The 22,093-nt window shown below is 38.6% G+C and overlaps 1 protein-coding gene across 3 annotated transcripts in view; it reads right to left on the bottom strand.

Moving 5' to 3' along the window:
* Positions 1-22,093, bottom strand: part of PDE8B (phosphodiesterase 8B) — a 76,455-nt gene that overhangs the window by 14,725 nt on the left and 39,637 nt on the right. For all 3 annotated transcript variants that reach the window (XM_074533468.1, XM_074533471.1, XM_074533467.1), the window contains exons 3-13: positions 21,152-21,342; positions 19,778-19,837; positions 17,757-17,814; positions 13,419-13,507; positions 10,658-10,736; positions 10,054-10,194; positions 8,601-8,689; positions 8,126-8,186; positions 4,003-4,054; positions 1,095-1,172; positions 139-215 (exon numbers count right to left, since the gene is read on the bottom strand). In XM_074533468.1, coding sequence (XP_074389569.1) covers positions 139-215; positions 1,095-1,172; positions 4,003-4,054; positions 8,126-8,186; positions 8,601-8,689; positions 10,054-10,194; positions 10,658-10,736; positions 13,419-13,507; positions 17,757-17,814; positions 19,778-19,837; positions 21,152-21,342 — 975 coding nt within the window. The remainder of the gene's footprint in view (positions 1-138; positions 216-1,094; positions 1,173-4,002; positions 4,055-8,125; positions 8,187-8,600; positions 8,690-10,053; positions 10,195-10,657; positions 10,737-13,418; positions 13,508-17,756; positions 17,815-19,777; positions 19,838-21,151; positions 21,343-22,093) is intronic.

A 22,093-nucleotide genomic window follows, 5' to 3' on the forward strand; every position in this document is an offset into this window, starting at 1 on the left:
CAATAAAAACAAATTACTTATATCACTCTGTTAAATACAAAGTGCAGGAAGCCTCTGTCTGTCCAGAAACTACATACTTCCCTATGAGTGCAACTTGAAACTCTGGAGTTTGTGGAAAAGTCAGTGCTTAGGACTCACCTTTGTGATAGGAGCTTCTATTGTCATAGAATGAATCCGTGCCATTGAGGAGTAGCGTCGGGTCTGTAAACTTGGAGCTGCCATTAAAGAGCCATAGAGTGTGAATCAGATGACAGCATCTGAAGAGTGCAGAAGGCCAGGGCATAGCACAATGAAATACAGCCTCATGTTCCATTTCTCCTATGTTTTTCCTCCTGCAAGCTCTTTCAATGTACCACATAGTTTCATTTCTTGTACTGTTGTCTGCCGCCTTGGCAGCCACCCCTTATTTTTGCTGTCAGATTTTCCATCCATCCTTCACTTCAGAATGGAGCTGTACTTACCCTTCATGCCCTTTGATGCAATGGATCTCTCACAGACATGGCTTCTCCTTTAAGTCTGTGTGTGTCCCTCATCTTGGTGGTACGGTTGCTCTAATGAAAACCTTTCCTGCTCCCTCAAGCAGTGCTTCTCTCGCTGCACACAGGGGCAGAAAGAAATCTCTGCCACCATTATTCCACCCCAGTAAGCAGTCACAAATGGGGTCAGAAGTATTGCTCTCAAGTAACCAGCAGCAATAGGCTCCTTCATGTTAAACATGAATAAACCGTAATATGTGTTTTGGAGCACAAGCTGCAGTTTTCTAAGAGAGGTGGCATTAATGCTTCACCACGCACTCTTAGCAAGCTGCTTCTGTCCCTTGGCACAGTCGCTCCTCCTCCCTGTGAAGGCATTTAGTACTGTCATGCACTGTATAGCAACGCTGGTACTTATGCTGGGACACTGCTTTGCAAATCAGAAAGAAATTTTACAGCAGTTATAAAAAATGGAGTAATCCTTGTTTAAGCAGCAGTGAATCTGTCTGGTTATTTTTTTGTTCTGCAGTTTTATTGCCCAAGCCAAGTCTGTTCTTGATTTATTTATAAATATATATTTGTGTATATTTACAGTATTGTACATACAGTTTGCTTCCTTACCATCACTACTTTGAGATGTTATTGACTTAACATCAACTGAGTCTTTCCTTCTGTTCTTGCACTTGTAAGAACCAGATTCTGTAAGTACAAAACAAAAGCTTTAAAAATGTATCAAGTAAAGCCTCTACAAAATATCCATCTAAAATTTTGGAAATTTAATTAAGTGACCTTAACAATATCACACAACTGGAGGAAATACTGCAATTTCTGCACATCAGAACAAGGAACTTGGTGTCTATCAATTTAAATCAACTTGTCTCAAGTCACCTGGAAGGGTCTTTTGCAAGGAAGTTGAGATGCCTTATGGAACAGGAGTCTTGCTTCACCTAACTTTAGCTCTCTAAAAGCAGCAGTCTTGCAGGCTGCCACCATGTAAGGTTTTCAGAGATCCTGCTTCAGGAGAGATGTCTCAGGCAGGTGGGCTGAACCTCTTGTGTGAGTTCTTTTTGCTCTACTCTGACCACTGAACAAGCCTGAGTTTAACTGCCTAAAACTTTAGCCAATTGAGAAGAGTCTCATCTTATTCTACACTCTTAAAAGCCAAAGCATGGTTCAGACTCTGACAGCTTTTGCTTTTATTTGCAATATATATTTATACCCTGTGTTTAAGGAAAATCTAACGTGCTGAAAATTCTTAAACAATCCATTTAGTTCTTCTGAATATTAGTTATGCAATAAACTTATTCTTGAAATGACTGTTTGCTAAAGCCAGAGAAATTATCACATCCAGTCAAATTCAAAAGCTGGACGAAATGACAGGAAGGAGATTTAAAAAAAAATCTGGTAAAATTTCATTTTTCTTCAGTACATTAAAGTCTGCACTCTCCCTTATGTTTTAAAACAGCAACTATGCTGTTTCCAAGAGTGGAAAAGAGTGATACTACCTATTCTCAAGGTATCTAAAATGCCACTCAAGGATCAGAGACCCTAGCAGGTTTTCAAAAGCTAAAAGCGTTTCAAAAGATAAAAGCGTTTGAAGAGTCAAAAGTATGATTTTGATATTCTTAACATAAAGATGAATGTTCATTATAATGTCACAAGACAGGATGTATGCAGCCTCTCTTTAGCAAAATGAAATGTTAACATAAAATTCTCCAGAATTAAAAATTCATCCAGCCTAAAAATTACTGAAATAGTTTCAGTCTTAATTCTCTTTTTCTACCACAGACAGTTTGGGTCTTCTTTGTTGTAGTCTGAACTGGAGAAATGGAAAGCATTTTCCTCTGTTGACACCTAAGAGCAGGGCATAGTCAATGCATGTTAAATTATTTTATTTATTCTTTCACTAACATTTGGATGACTTTATCATAAGGCACTTCAGTGGGAGCAAGCATTTACACATAAACATAGCTCTGAGTGGCTACAGCTGACAAAACAACTCTCCTTGTGTTAAATACCAACTAGCAAGTCAAATACTTTCCTAGTGCCACCCAGAGTCACAGGTGCATAAAAGCTACTCTCTGCCATACTGTGGTTTCATCTGTAAATATTTCAATGCCTATGTAATTTTTTTTTCTTTACCTGGTGAGCAGAAAATCTTATCATCCAGGTTGTTACAAATCTTACACCACTGCAAACAGCATGATACACATGGATTACTCTTCTATGCTCATCACATATTGGTATATACCCATGGCTCTGAAATTTATTCTTGGAGCACAGTCATGGACTGCAGGGAAGGATAACCTACATCACATGCTCTAAGACTGCCTACTTTCACTGCAGTGTTGTCATCAATGTGGTGTCACACCATGGGGCTTCCCAGGCTTGCTGAAATCTGTCACAATAATGAGCAAACTTAAAACATTAGCAAGCTAATATAAATGTGTTAGTAACAAGTGTCCTGCTTAATTTATGGGCTTCCTCATCTTCCTGTTTGCAGGACAGAAACAGCAAGAAGAAAATCTGCTTTTCTTACAGGGATACAGAAGCAAATGGTTTAACATACTGTGGATCAGTTCTGGCAGCAGCAATGGGAATGAGGACATTCAATTTCATATTGTCTCTTCTTCCCCCTGCCCATTGCTATTTGGCATCACAAAGCTCTCAGATGTTTCTATGTATTCTTAGGCTTCTTAAGAGAGCAGGGGATGTCAAGCAGTCACGTCCCATGCTCTTAATATGTTATATCCTCCTCCCATGTGAAAACCAGAAGCTGCCTGAAATTGCACAGCAACGCTGTCTCACCTTTCATAGCAGGAAAGGCTTCAGGTGCCAGAAGGTTACAAGGCATGAGAATCTTTTCACTCATGATTATAAGACATCAGTCTGGCTGAGACCACTAGAGTCACAAGCTTAAAAGTGGCCTTAAGTACCTCCTTCTTCAGGGAAAAGGGGTATTCCAAACCCTACATAGCATTGGAGGAAGGAATTACTCCCTCATGCTCCACACTTCTAGTCAAAACCTCTCTGCAAAACCCAAGGAGTGCTGGAATGTGCTGTCTGTGAGTAAGCAAACCTACCTAAGACACAAGACAAGGGTTTCAGACATGCTGCAGCAACTCTGTGCTGACTGGAACTGAGCTGCTCAGGCCGGGACACCTCAGAGACAACTGTCTTAGCCTGTGCTGGGGCCAAACCAATGGCCTGCTGACAGGCCCTCAACAGGTGCGCTGGCACAAATCAGCACATTCCACATTTCAAACACAAAGAGGTGCCAAGGTACACCAGCCACAGGAACAAACAGTGAACTTCAAATGCACAGCAAGAGGTCTGCACAGGAGACTCAATTATTGATGGTTACAAGTCCAATTCATAGCGTGTTATCAGAGGCAGCTGGCATCTGTCCTTGGCCATCAGCTCTGACCACTGACTGGACAGGGGGAAGACACAACAATTCATTCTAGCAAAGAAGCCTGACACAGCCCCCAGCACAGAGGAATGTAGAGGTAAAGGGTAATATTCTAACCTGACTGAGAACTGTCTCCTGTGTGCTTATCCTCACGGTGACTCTTGTAGAGCTGGAGATAAGAGTAAAACAGATATGTAAGAAAAAAGAATACAAAAAACTTTAAACAGGCTGCATTCAACACTGTCCATATTCAGTATTTTCCATTCAGCTATCTAAAACAAATTGTTTGGCTAAGACTCTTCTTCAGGTGTAATTAGATGTAGAGGAATAATATGAAAGCAAACAGATAGGCCATGCAGAAAATCATAGATACAAGTGCTTTTATGTACTGAATTCCCTTTTAATGCCTGTGTTTACAAGAGAACTGATACTCATTTAGGTACTGTTTTAAGTGCAAGTTGCATATGAACCTGAAAGAATAAAATAAAACCTACAACATTATTTTTTGTCCTTTAAAAATATTTTTCTTAGAACTATTGAAGCTAATTTTGAATGCATCCTTTTATGGATAACTGATAAACTGGACTTCAAAAAACTCAGTTTTAAAAACTATTCTCCAGGAAACAAGGGGTAGAGGTAGTTGTCATTCATTATACCTTTATTTTCAAGTAGTTTTAAATCATTCTCATGAATTAATAATTAGGCATGGAATCTTAATTCTTTGTTCTTCTGAAACATTTTAGGTAGCTCCAATAGTAGGTATTTCAAGCTTTCTTAGAATTTAGATAGGATATTTCCATATATTAAAATTTACAGCTATGGCTTGGTCTGCAGTAACACAGATTAAAAGTTCCTTTGCTTTTTTCATTCTTCTCAAAAACAAAAGTACTGTCCAGTTCATGACAGTTTAATACCTAATCACCTCACCACTCTCCTTTGTTGTGTGATTAGAAGAAAGTGTTTTGCTGTTGATAGGAAAGCTGATCAGAAATGGCAGTTCCTCAAGTTATTTCTTGAAAATTGGTGTATGATGTATATAAGTATAGCTAACGGAGTCACAGAGAAAGACTAGAAATAATGCTTACCAGGAATAATGCTTACTTTTTTGCTGCAGTTACTAGAGAAGATACACATACCCTCTTACTTCAGATGAATAATTGTCAGTGCTTGACACTGTAATTACAAATTATTCAGTACACATAATATTTAGGAGTCCATTACTGTCATATGGTGACTGTAATATGTGACCAAATCCATCACCTGTCTGTAGCAATGCACTAGATTACATGGAAGCATGAAGTCCATGGCTGCAACCTGTCAGTTAAGAGGAGAGTATGACAAGGTTGCGCTTGTGTGCTCTTACTGGTCTGTATCAGTTTGTGACTGTGCATGCTGCAGGGTCCTCATGGGGATTATTCAGGAAAGAAAGGAAAAGAGTGATACAAATTCTCTTTTCTGTCATTCTGCCATTCTTGCACACCTTTTGTTTCTTTCTTTCTGCTATGAGGGGGAGAAACAGACAGTGAAAGGAGAAGAGAAGAAAATGGAAATTTTCTTCTTTCAAAATTCAGGCATGGCTTTTTGTAATGAATTAAAAAAAAATAAGAAAGGGAAACCCTTTGCCATTGCTCCATATAATTCTTTTTCAGGGGAGTGTAAGAACTGACTCTTCATCCAAAAAAATTTTAAAAGCTTCAACACCTCTCTTGTAACCACGTAGAAATTCTCAGAGAAATAATCTCATCCAAACAGAGCAAGGTTAAGGAAATCTCATCAAATATGGTACAGTGACAAAAGGCATCTGAACTGCTTGTTCTGGCCTCGCTGGGGCTTCTTTCAAAGCCAATGGATATATCTCTTTCTACTGCACAACTGGCAGAAACATAGTCCAAGTGCTTTACTAAAAAAATAAACCACCTTTCTGTTCTGAATACTTCTCCTCCCCTTCTGCAGGCATGTCCTGAAAGAGCCATGTAAGGTAAGTTATGAGGGCAGCTACACAGTTAATCTTGGGTCAATATGTTCTTGAAAGAAACAACACCTCTCTTGTAAATTTATGAATGTGAAAACACTGGACACTATCCTGCCAGGTCTCAAATTGACAATGGCAGCATTAATAATTACCTAGGCTCAGCACACAGGAATAGTCGGATGAAATTCAATCCTCATTCATAAATCTTCACTGTAAGAGTGCTTAATGCTCTTTTAGGTATTTTTTTTTTTCCATGCATAAATTTAACATGCTGGGTTTTTCTATGTGATAAATTTGGCATGGAAATACATGAAGGTTCCAGTGGTCTCTGATATCCCTTACAGAGGATGTTGGTACTGGCAAAAAACACATATATACTTTTTTTAAGGTGGAAATGTGTAATGGTGTAATGATGTAAGGATGTTTTGAAGTCAACATATACTGTCTGAATGCTGAGATCAAGATGTTTAAAATTATATTGATTTAGTGAAACATTAGACATTTGACATCAAAATTTGAACTATGACAACTTTTACTGCTCTACAACTTAAGTAAATATTTAATTTGATTTCCTTTTATCCTTCCATAAAAATTTATCTGTAGCTTGAAAAGGAACCCTATTTTTTTAGTCTAAGGAAAAGTTCTACTGCTGCAAGTATTAAAGCATGGATATTAGGAAAACTGCATTGTCCAGGATCTCCTACAGGCATGAGATATTTCTGTGACAGAAGTGAAACAACAATTGCATAGTTCTATCAAACACACCTTATTTTTTCCCCAAGGGACGTAAAATCTCCACAGACCATACTTTCTGTTAGGCTGCAGTCTTTAACTTTTGTGGTAGACCTCTGTACCTGTGGAGAACCTTTTGAAGGCCATATTCCCTGGGATCACCAAATGTGTAAATCTTCCCAGGTCTATAGTGCTTAATTTATTAGCTTCTCATGAACCAGTATTAAAAAGACAGGAATGGATGATACTTTCCAGCAGTACAGGAGAATATGAATGTTGCTGTGGACACAAGTCCTTGTTTCCTAATTTCCCTTTTTCTCATTAATAAGGAGAGGCTTATGGGGCACGTGAAGTTCAAGGGCAGCATGGGCTGCAGCAATCATGAAGGAGTACAAGATCCTCCTCAGGGCATTGATGAGGGCACACAGTAAACTCACTACCATGGACCTCAGGAGAACAGACTTAGGCCTCTTCAGGAACCTGCTTGGTAGAGTGCCATGGAATAAGGCCCTGGAGGGAAGATGGGCCCAAGAAACCTGGTTAATATTCAAGGATCACCTCTTCCAAGTTCAGGAATGATGCTTCACAACAAAGAGAAGTCAGAAAAATGCCAGAAGGCCTGTGTGGATGAACAAAGAACTTGCTGACAAACTCAAACAAAAGAAGGATGCCTACAGAGAGTGGAAACAAGGACTGGTAGCCTGACAATAATACAGAGAATGTCTTACAAGCGAGGGATCATGTAAGGAAAGCTAAGGCCTGATAGAATTAAATCTGGCCAGGGACATAAATGACAGCAAGAAAAGCTTCTATAGGTACCTTGGTGAATTAAAGAAAGGTTAGGGAAAATGCACGCAACTTTATCACTGCTTTTATAAAACTCTGTTGCACTCTAGCCTGAGTGTTTTAAAACATCCTGTGACTGTAAATGATATTTTGCTGTTAATACTAAAACACATGGTTTAGTTCAAAGATGAAGTCAGTTTAAAATACTATCAATGTTATTTTTCAATGATAGACATGGAAATTTCTTCCAAGAATTATGCAGAGTTCTCCTGGATTTGTTACTACCTACCTCCACAAAAACTTGTGCAAGGAGGATGGTTTCAACAGTCAAATGCTACCGCCTATGAAATTCTTTTAGAAGTAGTGGTTTTCCAGTAATGTGTTAATATTCAGTATTACAATCAGTAATCAGTACAATCAGTACTACAATTCAGTAGTACAACAGATCAGACTGGCAAGAGTAGCCCTACAAAACAGGCCCTGAGCTTCCTTTGAACTGTGATCTGTATTGCTCCACAGTATCATGGACTCAACTGTCATGCCCATGCTCCAGAAATGAAAGATGGTCTTCCTCAGGAGTCCTACAAACAGAGACTAATACGTGGAAATGTTGAAATTTTCTTGCTTGCTCCAACAATCAGTGAGAATCTCATTGACAATATAGGTCACATCTTCTTGGAAAAATTTATAAGCCAAAAAATATCATTCACTAAAAGCTATAAAAATTATCACATGAAAGAAATACAATACCTGCTTGTTGTTTTCATTGGTACAATGCAGTCTTTTGAGGGACACAAAGTGTCTTATTTTCCTAACAACAGAAATTATCACTTGTTACTCCATCACATCGTAAAGACAGAAGTGAATTGATATGCTACTATTTTCTAAAGGAGAGATCTCTAAGCCCTCAGGAAAACAGATACTAAGCCCAACACCAGCAAGACAACTGGGTGACAAGCAGTCCTTCAGTGTGACATTGAGTTTTTTGTTGCAGGACACCTGATACTTCTGTCGGTCCAGGAATTCCCCTGCAAATCTGGGAGCAGATTTTGGCAATGTGTCTGTTCTAAATTGCGAAGGTGGGAACACGTACAAGCACACACACAAACATGGAGGTTTCCCAGTTGCTAAATACATGGAGGTTCAGGTCAAACTTACAGATGCAGAAAGCAGAGAGAAGGCCCTAAAACCCAGAAAGCAATTATGTTCCGGACAAGTTAGTTACCCTCCTTGACCGACCACAGGTGTTATCTTTACATGCTGCTGGATACTGTCCCCTGATTTCCTTCTTGCATAGTAAACTCCTTGCCATTCCTAAAGAAACACACAAAACAGAGACAGCATCTGAGAATACATCACTTGCAGTCAAATACTTGTTTATTACTGCATAGTTCTTATGTATTAAATCATTATTTTTATTTCATAGTTGTATTTTTAAAAATTGTATAAAATTATTGTATTCTCAAGTATTACAGAGAGAGTGAGCAGCACCTATTCACCCAATGGAGAGCAGCATCTTTAACTAACATAAGGAGAGTATAATTACGTTCCTCTTGGGAGAAGGTATTTTTTACAAGGAAAAAATACAATTTTTTCAAGGAACTGTAGGTATCATCTAGTTAAAGAGGTGACAAACATTCTTGCTAGGTGCCACCATACATTCTTGCTAGGAGCCACCATAAGGGTCAGTGACTGCAACACATCCAGTGGATATCCTTTGGCACCAGCAGAAATAAGCCTAAACACCATTCAGCTTTGAAGCTGTCAGTTGCCATGCGATATATATACTAAACTTCAGAAATCCTTGATCTAAATATGTCCTTCAACTAACCTCAAAGAGGAAATATCTTAAGGGGGGAACTACCTGGCAGCAGGGTAGGATGAAGCTGGAGACGGGGGTAGAAGATACCTTTGAGCAGACAGTGCTAGCTGCAGGGCAGCCCATATAAATGAGGAGGAGCACAGCAGGAGTGGCCTGTAGGTATTGCTAATGAACCAAGGTGGACCTGCAGACAGTGACTCACAAAGCTCAGATCACTGCTGGACATGATTCAAGGCTCAAGAACTCCCCAAAGGTCTTGAAGCAGAATGTGAGACAGGGAAGGGCAACAGGTATTTCTGCAACCCAGGGGAGATGGGACAAGAGACTGTTGCATGTCATATTGCCAGGCCCATCGCCTTAAGGACAGGAGCTCACAGTGCACTGCAGACATTCTAACTGTAGTTATTAGGAAAGCAAGTGGCACCCCACTGGGTGCCAATACATTTTGGTGCTTTAAGTACACAGTCAGCAAGGCTCTGCTGTTTGACAGAAGTTACACATTTTAGTTGGATGATTCAGCCACCTGAGAGACTGACTGAGGGACAAACTGTTACATTGCATCTAAGAAAAGCTCCATGGGCTCTAAGCAAAACAGAAACACAGAAACCATTCTGATACTGATCTTAAGCCAGCAAATCAGTAGGAGTTCAGTCAGATCCTAAAAGCAAAGCTAATGATATCTGTAGTCACTTGTCTTTGGCATGGGCTGTTGTGCCTAGACATCTGAGAAACACAATTCTGGTCTTATATGTGTACCCATGAAGAATACACCTAGTGTTCTTAAACCTACAGCAATAAAACCAAATCAGAATAGAACTCTATAGTGATTTCACAAGAGTTTGTCATATTTGATTACCTTTCCTTTTTTAATAAATGTGTTTATGTTGTCCAAAAGATCTGCAGAGTTTTTATCACTTTTAGGTAGTTCAGTAAGCTCCTTGCCAATAAGTTCTCCCTTGCAGTACCCCATCATCCGTTCAAAGGCTGGATTAACATACTGCCAAAACAAAGGTACATTAGGACAATATTAAAAAAAACTTATTTAAAAACTAGTAAGTTATATATAAGTACCAAAGTGTGAAAAGTTATATGCTAAAGCCACAGCCGCACATCCCTACAATTCAGTGTTTCTCATATAAAAATGCTATGTAATGGTGAAACATTTTATTCAAGTAAGAGAAGGCAATATGTAATCTATCAGAAGGCACAGAAAGAGAATTAATGCAGGTTTTACCAGAAACAACATTACTGAAAACTATAATTTCAATGAAATTACAGAAGTCTTATAAATTCAGCAGGCATCAGTGTGCAGCAATCAGAAATTAAGCAGTTCATTGCACAAGACTTTCTAATGGGCAACAAAACTAAAATATTGATATAGAACAGGAACTACTGAGCCAAGATCTCTTTGGGGTCCCTCTTTTCAAATTCTATAAAACAGTTAACATTTCCCTCCCTACCTGAATGACGTGATCTTCACTGGTTATTTCTACAGCTTCCTGACAATGGTCTAATGCCGTAAACAATGCATTACAAGCCCTGCAAGTAGCAAATGATTAGCACATTAGTTTTATTGCTAGAACATTTTGTTCACTATAAATACATGATTAAATTGTACTTATTGATAGATGAACCACAAAATAGCAGTTGTTTTGACTAGACCACGCCACAATCTTTATGATGACTTTTTCAGAACATCCAGCCTCAGACATCCCTGTTGTTAACGTGCTTTTACTGCAGATTACATTGTAAATGTGCTCATGGGTGCTGCAACATCTTAAGAGCACGTTTGTATCTACACACACGCTCTGAACAGCAGGAATGAACAATTAGCAGTAAAATAACACACTACTATTACATCAGAAAGTTCTGTGATCATTAAAGATTGGAAGCACAAAAATCATGACAGCACATATAGACAAAGTTTTATAGTACAGCAAGTAGGTTGGCACTGTCAAAGAAACTGTAATACAACACAGTTAAAGGAAACAATTTGATCCATCTCAAAGTTCTAATAAAAAAATTACTAATTTTCTTTCTTCCAAGTAATAATGCAGTGACTTGATTTCCATACATCCTCATCTTTCAGGACCCAGATGATCTTTGTTGCCTATTATTTTCAGGGTTATCCTTGAACTAATGCAGGAAAACAAAAGCCTTACCTTCTTGGTACAGAATTCAAATTGCTTATATTATGACTTACACAGGATGGCATTAAAATTAATATATGCTTCTAATATTAGGGAAAAATGTATATCTCACAGAATCACAGGATGATTTGCGTTGGAAGGGACATGAAGATCATGTAGTTCCAAGACCCTGCCATGGCCTAGAAGAGTGAGAACTGGAAGAAACAACTTAGTCATACTTGCTTTGATAGACATCAGTGCCTTGTCTTTGATTTGGTCTGAAGACAAACTAATTATCTTCTACATAATTCTCATTTCAGGGAGCTAAAATGCACCATGCATAAATGTTCCTGTACACAGTTATTACCTAAAAGAAACCTCTTGCTTCCAGGCTGCATAGCAGGGTTTGAATTAGTACCACTGACTAGAGAATTAAGAAATACAGGACATTACTACTTCTGCTTATTGCAGAAGTAACTCAAAACAAAATAGGATACACAAAGAGACATATGCAGAAACATAGACATGCAACCATGTGGATGAAGGTTTGTGGGGAAAAAGTATTTTGTACAGAAGATGACAGAAGTGTTTCTGCTCATATAATAAAAAAAGCTTGGAGTGTAATTTTATATGTGATTTTCCAGCATTTCATGCTGGTTTCCAAGTGTGATTTTGTGCTGTGTGAAGGAATTAATTTGTCTCAGTGATAGATGCCTGTCTGGTACATCAGCTGCTAACAAATGTAATTACATAGACTTTCTGTAAGAAAACACACAGATATGTCTGCACTATTCAAGCCTTAGTATTTTCAACTGATCTGGCAAGCAAGCCAGCAAAATTACAAGTTTAAATGGCCCATATCCCCTTTAATTAGCACACAGATGTCCAACCAAGTTTCCAACCAGAACCAGCTATGTGGAAAAGTGGAGTCTGTGCTAGGAATGGAAAGCCACTTCTGACCACTGACATGATCTCATCTACTTCTCTCTGGGGCTGATGCTACTTTTTCATCACATTTCTCTTGTGTCTGAACACGTGACATATCCTGAGTTTAATTCTATCAACAAACTTTCTGTATTCTCTTCCCTTTCACTTTCACAAAGCTGTTTAGAAGACCCCCAGATAATCAACTAGCAGCACAGATGTGCAGTGCAGCACTGTTTTCCCCACTTAATTAAACCACACAAATGAAAAAAAAAATTATACCTGAATACCATAACCAGGATTGGCTCTGATTAGTTTTTAATGGCATTTCTCTAATAAGACAGAGGTAAGGGGAAGACATTCTTGCTGAGTTTTAGAAAACAACTATTAAAATTGTGTAAACCAAAATCCAATTTTTTTCCCTGGAATTCTACCGTCATTGCAGTTTGTGCGCATGAATATGCAATCACTCAAAATATAAAGCCACTTTGGTATCAGTTTGCAAAGAAATCTTAGAAAAAATCAACTTGTGAAACAGAGACACTGAAACCTGTAGAAAAGTGATAGTATTTTCTGTAGATGGAACTCAATTTATGCCACAGAGAGAACAGCTCTTTCACTGCATTTCTTTCCTATAGTTTCATATGGTTGCATAGCAAAAATATCTACATGCATGCAAAAGCACCGATATTAAATACAAAATTAGTCACATTAAGGAAAAAGTGCAATGTAGGGAAAAAGTGCAAAAGTGGGAATGAGCCCCATTTAACTTCTTGATAACATATAAAACTGTGCTGCTGGCCTGCTGAGTCTTGGCCAAGAAAGAAAATAAAAACTCAGAGCTGAATCAAGATTGCATTCAGTTCAAGCCTCCTAATATGAAAGCTCAGACACACGAGATCAAGGATGACTTTATAAAGTTTTACCATCACTTAAATTCACAGCCCACACCTACACTGACCAAGATTTCTCAGGGTACCACAGTTACTAAGGCACTGAGTTTGTCCTTTACAAAAACACACAAGGAGGAAATACAGAAGAGTAGAGCATTAGTTAACATACAGATGCAAGGCACACAAATACTTAGCTGGGAAGAAGCAGAAAATAACATGATGCAATTGTTTAGACCAAGAGGTTGGCGTTTGCAGTTTCTCACACCTCTACATACCGTAATTTGAACTGAGATCGCACTTCCCCATGTTCTATTTGAACCAGTTCATTGTAACAAGCAGTTACGCTGCTGTTCTCCATGAATTGCTGGAAGACAAATCAAGAGTACATGAAATAGGCTGGAATAGTTTTAAACAGTTATTTCTGTTTCTGCATCTAAAACTTTAACTTTTTAAAGAAAGCTGGCATGAGGCCAGCAAAGGCCCACAAGGGTGATAAAGCACCTCTGCTGTGAGACAGGCCAAGAGAACTGGGACTTTTCAGCCTGGAAAGGAGAGTGCTGAAGTGGAGAACATATCAAGGCCTATAAATATCTGAAGGGAGACTGCAAGAAGACAGAGCCAGCTTCTTTCCAGTGATGCCCAGTGACAGGACCAGAGGCAATTGGTACAAACAGAAACAAAGGAGTTTCAGGGAGCCTGAATATCAGGCAACACTATTTTTTTACTGTGAGGGTGACCTGGGCACAGGTTACCCAGAGAGGCTGCAGAATCTCCATCACTGGAGATCTTGAAAAACTGTGTGGCATGGTCCTAAACTTGCTTTAGGGGGCTCTACTTGAGCAGGGAGGCTGGGCAAGATATCCTCTAGAGGTCCCTTCCAACCCCAACCATACTTTCTTTTCTAGTAGAAAAAATTTTTGGTGTACCCTTTGTGTTGTGAATAATAATCTTTCCCTCAGGAATGAGTTTCTGGTTTTTAAGACTAAACAAATATCTAAATACAAAGCAAGTATAAAAATGCTAATTCCTTTGCTGCATTTTCCCGTTTGGTTTTAGCAACCCACCAAATACTCCAAAAAAACCCCAAACACAGTCTCACACAAAACCAGTATTGCCTTGATGTTTTATTTTGAACATCTATCCTTAATTCAGAATGGAAATGGAAAACCTTAGAGACATAAAACATACATGCTAATAAAAAAGAAAGAAAAATATATTTGGTATTTGTTTCCAAGCAAATATTGCAGCTAAAGCTCCAAAAGTGAAGCAACTTTGCTTCTCAAGTAATCTCACTGAGCTGCCACTGTGAATTCAGAAATACACAAAGTAAGGACTGCAGTGAAAAAAAAACTTTTACTCCAGATAGGAGAGAATGTTCTCTGTTAGGTCTAAAAGGTCTTGTGCTTGGTCCTGCTGAAATCAGGAAAATATGTTGCTACAAAAGAAGTATATTCTCTGAGTTCAGTTAAAATTTATTGATCAATCACATGCACTGATTTTAGTTATCACAGGAAATGCCTGTGTTGTCTCTAGTTCTCACAGCACAGCTGCATGCACAGTCCAGAGGAGCATGCAAACCTCCAAAGAACAGCTTTCAAGAAATCTGTGCTTCGGTCCTGTATGAAAAACTGAGTTTTGGAGACCAGTGGCTTAATTCCAAGTTGTGAGTAAAATACAACAAAAGTAACATTAAAAACAACTGTTGGCATGGGTCTGTTTCACTCCTTAATGTTGACATCTTAAAATATTTCTGTAACTTTCACCTCCCATACCATAGAACACATGGGAAAACGAAAGGTACCATAAAAAGTTGGCAGAAACAAAGCAAACAATGTTGTGTTTTTGTATACTAAACAGCCTGCTAATGAACTTCTCTTCTAAAGCAGTGTAGACTAAGATTTTCAGGTTTTGGATGCTCTTTTAAGTATTCAAATACGTTTGAGCTAAATTTAAAAGAATGAGAACAACTCTCAATAATATAAAATTTATCTATGATGGCAACCTATTTTATGAAATAGACTAACTAGGTTATGCTAAGGCTCTTTATAAACTAAATTTTATAGTAGTGTGTTTTACTGAAAAAATTTAAGCACTGCTGTTCAATGACAAAATTCTTGGCACAAATATTTTGCTAAGAAATAAGAACTGCAGCTTATCAAAGTGCTAACCATGCTCTTAGCTGTTGTGTAGTCTTCTGCAGATCTAAAGAATCTAAAGAATCACTTTATCTAAGTTCAGAGTGTTAATGCTGGTCATTCGCTGGCTGACTCAAAACTGAGAAATCAACTGGGACATGAAAATAGCAGGAAACATTTCTTTTTCTTATCTGTGCTTTTAATGTGACACAACAATAAGAAGATTTCTGAACTTGCAGATATTAGAAGGCAGACAAAACACTTTATTTTTTAAAAATTTCATATTTATGCACTACATTTTGATTTAAATAACATATACTTTTAAATTATTTACTTCATTATAATGGGATTCCACTGTTGTTCTATGCAGAACCTAGTACAAGCCACAAGACTTATAAACTAGCAGTAATGCATTCTTTTTTTGCTTAGCAAAAAGAATTCATTTTAATATTAAAGACTCCTTTTACTCCAATCTAGTAAGTTTTAATAGTATCTGGTCAATGAGAATCAACATTTGTTAAAGAGGTTCAAAATACAAGACAAGGTTGTAATTCAGTAACTGCAAACATTAAGATCTCCTGTTTGCTGATTTAAATCATAGCTGAAAATCAGTCAGGATGCTAAATTGCTTATTCAAATTAGCCCCTCCTAAGTAGGCCACCACTATTAGGTTTATAAGCCTGAGAGGGAAAAAAAAAGCATAATTAATGTCCTGGATTAGCAACAGCATTAATACACAAACACAAGAGTTGTTAATGATATAGAGGGAAAATCAGATTAAATGAAATGAACTTTCTTAAGAAGAAGGAAGAAAAACCAGAAATAAGTCAGCATAAAGAAAAAATTATGATTTAAACAGATTGCAATTTTCCAAAAATAAATTTAATTTTTGCTGATGAGGAAGAGACTCCCTGCAAATACCACCTCTCTTTTGAAGAGGGGCATGTTTAAATCTTTGTGTGATAATGCATTTAGTCCCTACTGATTGCCATCCAAGCAAAAATAATTCCTATGTCCACCCCACAGGAAAAAAGAAACTTTGACATCAGATGTATTTTTAAGTCTTGAAAATAGTTCCAACAGGCAATTATTACATTATTCAAGCCCTCTGATAAATGCGGGACAGCAAAAGAGAGTAGTTAGCACAGCTGTCAGGTGCAAAAAGATTCTTTTTTCCAAGGCAGAGAGTATCACAGAGCCTCGTCTCACACAAGAGTGTCCTCTGACTTTATTCAGTACTACCCCTACAGTTTTAATCTAGCTTACAAAACACATTGCCCTGCATTGTGTTCAAATGAAACAGTAGACCTGAGAAGTAATAAACTTCTCTTTGAAAAATATTTCAGCCAGAGAGAGAGAGAGGGAGAGGGAGAAGGAGAGGGAGAGGGAGAAACCACATTAATAAAGCACTGGCATTCTTGGGCTGACCTTTCTCTAAGACTAACATTTCCAATTTTCAAAGCATGTAAGTACTTTAGAAATGCTTTGACCACACAATACTCTTGCAGTACAGGCAAGATCTTATATCTCTATTTTTGGGAGATCATCTGAAAATAGTAATTCTGGTTCATGTTCTGCTGTATAAACAAACTTGGGCTGAATGTGAGTTGGCTCAGACACTGGACTCAGTATGAGCAAAGGAGAATGAGATTTTTGCCTGGGTTAATTCCATCTCTTCTCTGATTTTCCTTACTACAGTTAATTTTCCTAAGTATGTATAGTTTAAAGAAAATATACACAGTTAATTCTAACTAATTCTTCAGATGTGCTTCTTATGCCTAAGTACACATCCTTCCTTACGAATGGCTAACTTAAAAAATGCAGCTGGTTTATTTTAGAGTAACATAACATTAATAGCCAACCAAAGCCATTCACACAAATGTTGGGAGAGGGTAAGCAACCTAGATTTTCAGAGCTGAGAACTCCTGCCTTTCTGCTCTCTCCTACAAAGCCCTTTGAGGAACAGTATGAACAGTTATCTTCCCTTCTGCTTCTGGTACAGGAGCGTCTCTAACTCTGTACTGAGAAAAATTTGTGCAAACCAACATGACAGACATTACAGGGGGAAAATCTTCACGAGCTGGACCAGCTTTGTAGTCCCTTTAGAAGAGAAATCCCAGCAGCCTGAGACACATGGAGGGGTCTGGGTGACGAGTCAGCATGCTGTGATGTGTTAATCAGAGCCTCCCACCCCTGTTTCTTAGTGCAGTCATAAAACACATGCGCTACCCAGCCAGACCACAAGAAGGTAATGTCAGTACAGCTGCTATTCTGAAAAGACTACCTAGATCACAGAGCTTTTTGTTTCATATGCTTCTGGAATACTCCTGAAAGGAAAACTAAATCAACTGCCACTGGTTTCTTATCAAAAAATTTCTAAAAGAAGAGGATGTGTACTTTTCAATTTGAGGAAGCAGAAGTGTTTGTAATTTATGAAGCTACTATGTTTTCTGTATTACATAGGCAATTTATACATACCCTATCAAAGCCTGCATCAAGAAGGGGGAGAACAGAAGTCTCTTCTTGGTCAGCAGATCTACAAAACAAAATCACACAACCACAAAATTATTCAGGTTGGAAATGACTGTTAGATCATCGAGTCCAACCTCTTAACCCAGCAGTGCTAAGCACTGAACAGCAGTGAACCACTTCCCAAGTGTCACATCCACACATCTTTTAAATACCTGCAGGGATGGTGATTCCACTGTCCTGGGTAGCCTGGGTTGCAATGCTTGCAACCCTTTCAGGAAAGAAAATTTTCCTAATGCCCAATGTAAACTTCTCTTAGCACAACCTGAAGCCATTTCCTACGGTCAGATCCCTTGATACTTCAGAAAGAAAAAACGTACCCCACCTGGTATGGAGAGTATATCCTCCTTTCAGGTACTTGTAGAGAGAAACAAAGTCTCCCTGAGGCTCCTTTTCTCAAGGCTAGACATCTCCAGCTCCCTCAGTCACGCCACACTCCTCAGGACTCATGCTCCAGATCCTTCACCACCTCCGCTGCCTTTCTCTGGACTCATTCCAGCACCTCAACATACTTCCTGTCGTGAGGGGCCCAGAGCTGGACACAGCATTCCAGCTGTGGCCTCACCAGTGCCCAGCACAGGGGGACAATCCCTGCCCTGGCCCTGCTGGCCACAGCATTGCTGATACAGGCCAGGATGCCATTGGCCTTCTTGGCCCCCTGGGCACTGCTGGCTCATGTTCAGCTGCTGCCACCAGCACCCCCAGCTCCTTTCCAGCCACTCTGCCCCAGCCTGTGGAGCTGCCTGGGGTTGGTGTGACCCAAGGGCAGGACCCAGCACTGGGCCTTGTTGAACTCACACCATTGGCCTCAGCCATGATCCAGCCTGCCCAGATCCCTCTGCAGAGCCTCCCTGCCCTCCAGCAGATCAGCACTCCCACCCAGCTTGGTGTCACCTGCAAACTGATTGAGGGTGCACTCAATCCCTTTTCCAGGTCATTGATACAGATATTAAGCAGGGCTGGTATATTATTTACTATAAGGGGACATAACACTTGAGGATTAGATGGCATGAATCTAACATAGTTCTCTAAGCATAATGAACTCAGTGAGAAGAATTTTTCCTTAAATACATACAAAAAATCTCACTGTTACAGAAGCTGGTGCTACAGTCTTCTATTATAGGTATTTGCAGCTTCTATACAACTGGATAGTTACTCCTACAGCAAACCTGACAGATTCTCCAGAGAAGTCTTGTATCTCTCTACGTACACAGAAGGGGATTGCAAGACAAAGTACAAAGAAGATAAAAAAGACATTCTGTGATATCTTATGAGAAAAAAAATCTAAAAAAATATTATTAAGATAAAGGTATTTGCTAAGTAGTAAAATCTTGTTCAGTAGCAAATTTAATTGATTTTCAAATCTTGGTAGTAATAGTTCTCCTACCACTCTATTTCCTAATATTCTAATTGATTTAGGAAATGAATAAGAATGGTAATGGATTCAGTAGTATGTAGGAGTTCTAACAAGGGTATTTGAAGATATTTGATAAATACATATTTAAGTAAGAATTCTTCCCAAATGCATGGGTTATGAATTACTGAATAAGGGTTTATGGACAACATTCTGGTGAATTTAGCATCAGCTGGATTGAAGTTTGCCCCATCACCCAGTTCAATAAACAACAATTTGTTATTTCTCTAGTTATTTCCTTTAGAAAGTAATACACACCTTTCTAGTTTGGATTTGTATTTTCCTTTCCTCTTAGAAATAACACATATCTGTCTGGCTTTCTTACTATAAAACCCATCACGAGGTGACAGGAAAATACTATTCAGCACTAAAGGAAAGATGTCGAACACTCAAATAAAACATCAAACATCACTAGCCCATTTCAGATGAAAAATACTACATTTACTCTGTAAAATTTGCTAGTAAGATACTTTCTGTTATTAAACAACTGTTATAGACTAGGTAACTGTTCTTATAAAGTAAAATAAAAAATCTTTCACAAACTAGTAATACTTACGTGCGTGGAACCACAGCAAGTATTACAGTATGCTCTGATAGCTCTGTGGCACGAATAGACCTGAGGAAACAAAAATTTCTCAGTTACACTGAATGCTTTCTCAATATTCCTCTGAGTACCTTCACTGAAAATATAAATGAAAGTCAGGACTGAAAAACACCACTGAGGCTAGACAATACAATAATGCACTGCCAAATCTAACTATCCCCATTTAGACAAGCCATTTTCATTTTGGCACCAGATTTCTCATTTTGCTCTATGGAGGTAAGAAGGCAAAAGCTCCAAAACCTCAGTGTACAAACACCACTTTTCAGACCCACTCTTATGACCTAGCAAAGGTTTCCCCTGTGTCTATCTCTTATCTGGGGCAGACTGCCCTGAATGCGTGACTCGAGAAAGGTCAGTACATGCAAAGTATCTTCAACGCCCTTGACTAATCTAAACAAGAATCTCTACCCCCTCTCAGATTTACCACTGTCCTTCTAGACATTGCAAAATTTTGTTTAGAGGGTGGGAAGTGCTATCAAGACATGAAAGTAAGAAAAGTGGGCATAGCAAATTACAAAATACTACAGTTCATTAAATACTGAATAAACAAAATTTTACCATGTTGCGTATTATTGAGAAATCAAAAAAGATATGACGAGCTATCAGAAGAACACTCTGTGTTTTACTGGCTAATGATAAGGTTTTTTCACTCATATTACACTGTTCTGAATAAACAATCTTTATGTTTATCTGCTGGTCTTTTAGAAGAAAGACCAGCACAAATATTTGAGCATTAAAATGCCCCTTGTCATAAACATGGCAACTTTCAGCTCATGGCAGACCAGAAGCACAGTATGGTGCAAACGGTATGCTTCAGCTGAAACCGTGTATTTTAGCAAAGGATCCCAATACTGAACACTTGTAATCTTAAAGCAGCTTAGGCACAACCATGTGGACTAGAAGAGTGATGCAAACTTTTGCGAAGAACTGGCAGTGCTTGACCTTGTGCACAACATTCACACAAATAAACACATTCCTTTGTAGTCTGCAGCTTCAGATTTTGCTGCAGCAGTAAGCCAGGAAAGAAGCAGCACCCACAGCAGGGAATGGTTTCACAACAGCTTTGGCTTATGCTCTGATAGAAATCCCATGAGTTAAAGAGAATTCTACAGTTCAGCTTTGGCATAATGTAGTTTTTATATTGTTGTAGATGTGTGCAAACCTCCTGGCCTCAGTCCCCAAACTTCCATTCCACTACAATTTTAGGTGTTCATTTTTTGTTTGTTGTTTTTATTTTTTTCCCTATTTTTTGGTTTCACATTAGGAGGTTTGGTTTCATACAACGTATTCCAAAGCTTAAGAGAAGCATAAGGTGCTTTACGTTACCTGCAGATATCTTCTGCATCAAAATACTTGGAGTTCCGGTGATCTATAACAATTATCTCCTGGTGCTTATCCAGGAAACATTCAAGTGCTGATTCCAGAGTCCAGGCAACATTGCACCTGTATCCTGCTCTGTCACAAGCCCACCAGAAACCATTGCTTTGGTTGTCTTCTTTTGCAAAGATTAGCAAAACCTGCAGAGGATGGAAAACAGCAGCACCACATTAAGCACATAAAGTAGTCTTCTGCATGGAGCAAGTCTTAACAAATGCTTCGCCCTTTGAAAGATTTAAAGTCTGCTTTAAAAGTGGGAGGCTTGAACCACAGGTTGTAATACAGTAGTACAGCAGTAGTACACCTTTCTTAATGGATACCACAGTTATCAATAAATAATCAATAGTTAGCAATAGTTAACTATACAAATAGTTAATGGTTTTAAACAAGGACTGTTTAAAAGTTTAGGACAAAACCACACGATGATTTTTTCCTAGCTCCTGTTCCAAATCAATCAGCAACCAACCAGAGTGTTCAAACATCATTGCCACTCTTGTCTCATCCATGCTACACACATTTTTGATAGTAAGGAACTGTCTGAAATTCAGCTGCCTTAATTACCTCTTACATTCCCTGAAGAATGGGGAAACAAAAACACCGTTTTACCTGTTCTTCTTTAATCACAAAAAGTGGTGTTAACTAATATTATTTCAAAGCTGAAAAGAGTAACAGGCAAGAAGGTATGTACAGGAGGAAAAATATCCACATGTGAGGATTTTTTACCCAATAAATTGTACCACACTGTCCCTAAGCATATAAAGTAGTTTAGACAATTTCAACTGAACACTTAAGGAACTGCTCACACAAGATCAGGTAAGAAGTGTACAGAGGTGCCACTCTGAAGATCAAGGAGATGGTGTAGGAAGCCTGTTTGCAAGCTGACATGCAGAA

Source organism: Zonotrichia albicollis, chromosome Z, assembly GCF_047830755.1.
Source record: "Zonotrichia albicollis isolate bZonAlb1 chromosome Z, bZonAlb1.hap1, whole genome shotgun sequence".
In the NCBI taxonomy this organism is placed as follows: domain Eukaryota; kingdom Metazoa; phylum Chordata; class Aves; order Passeriformes; family Passerellidae; genus Zonotrichia; species Zonotrichia albicollis.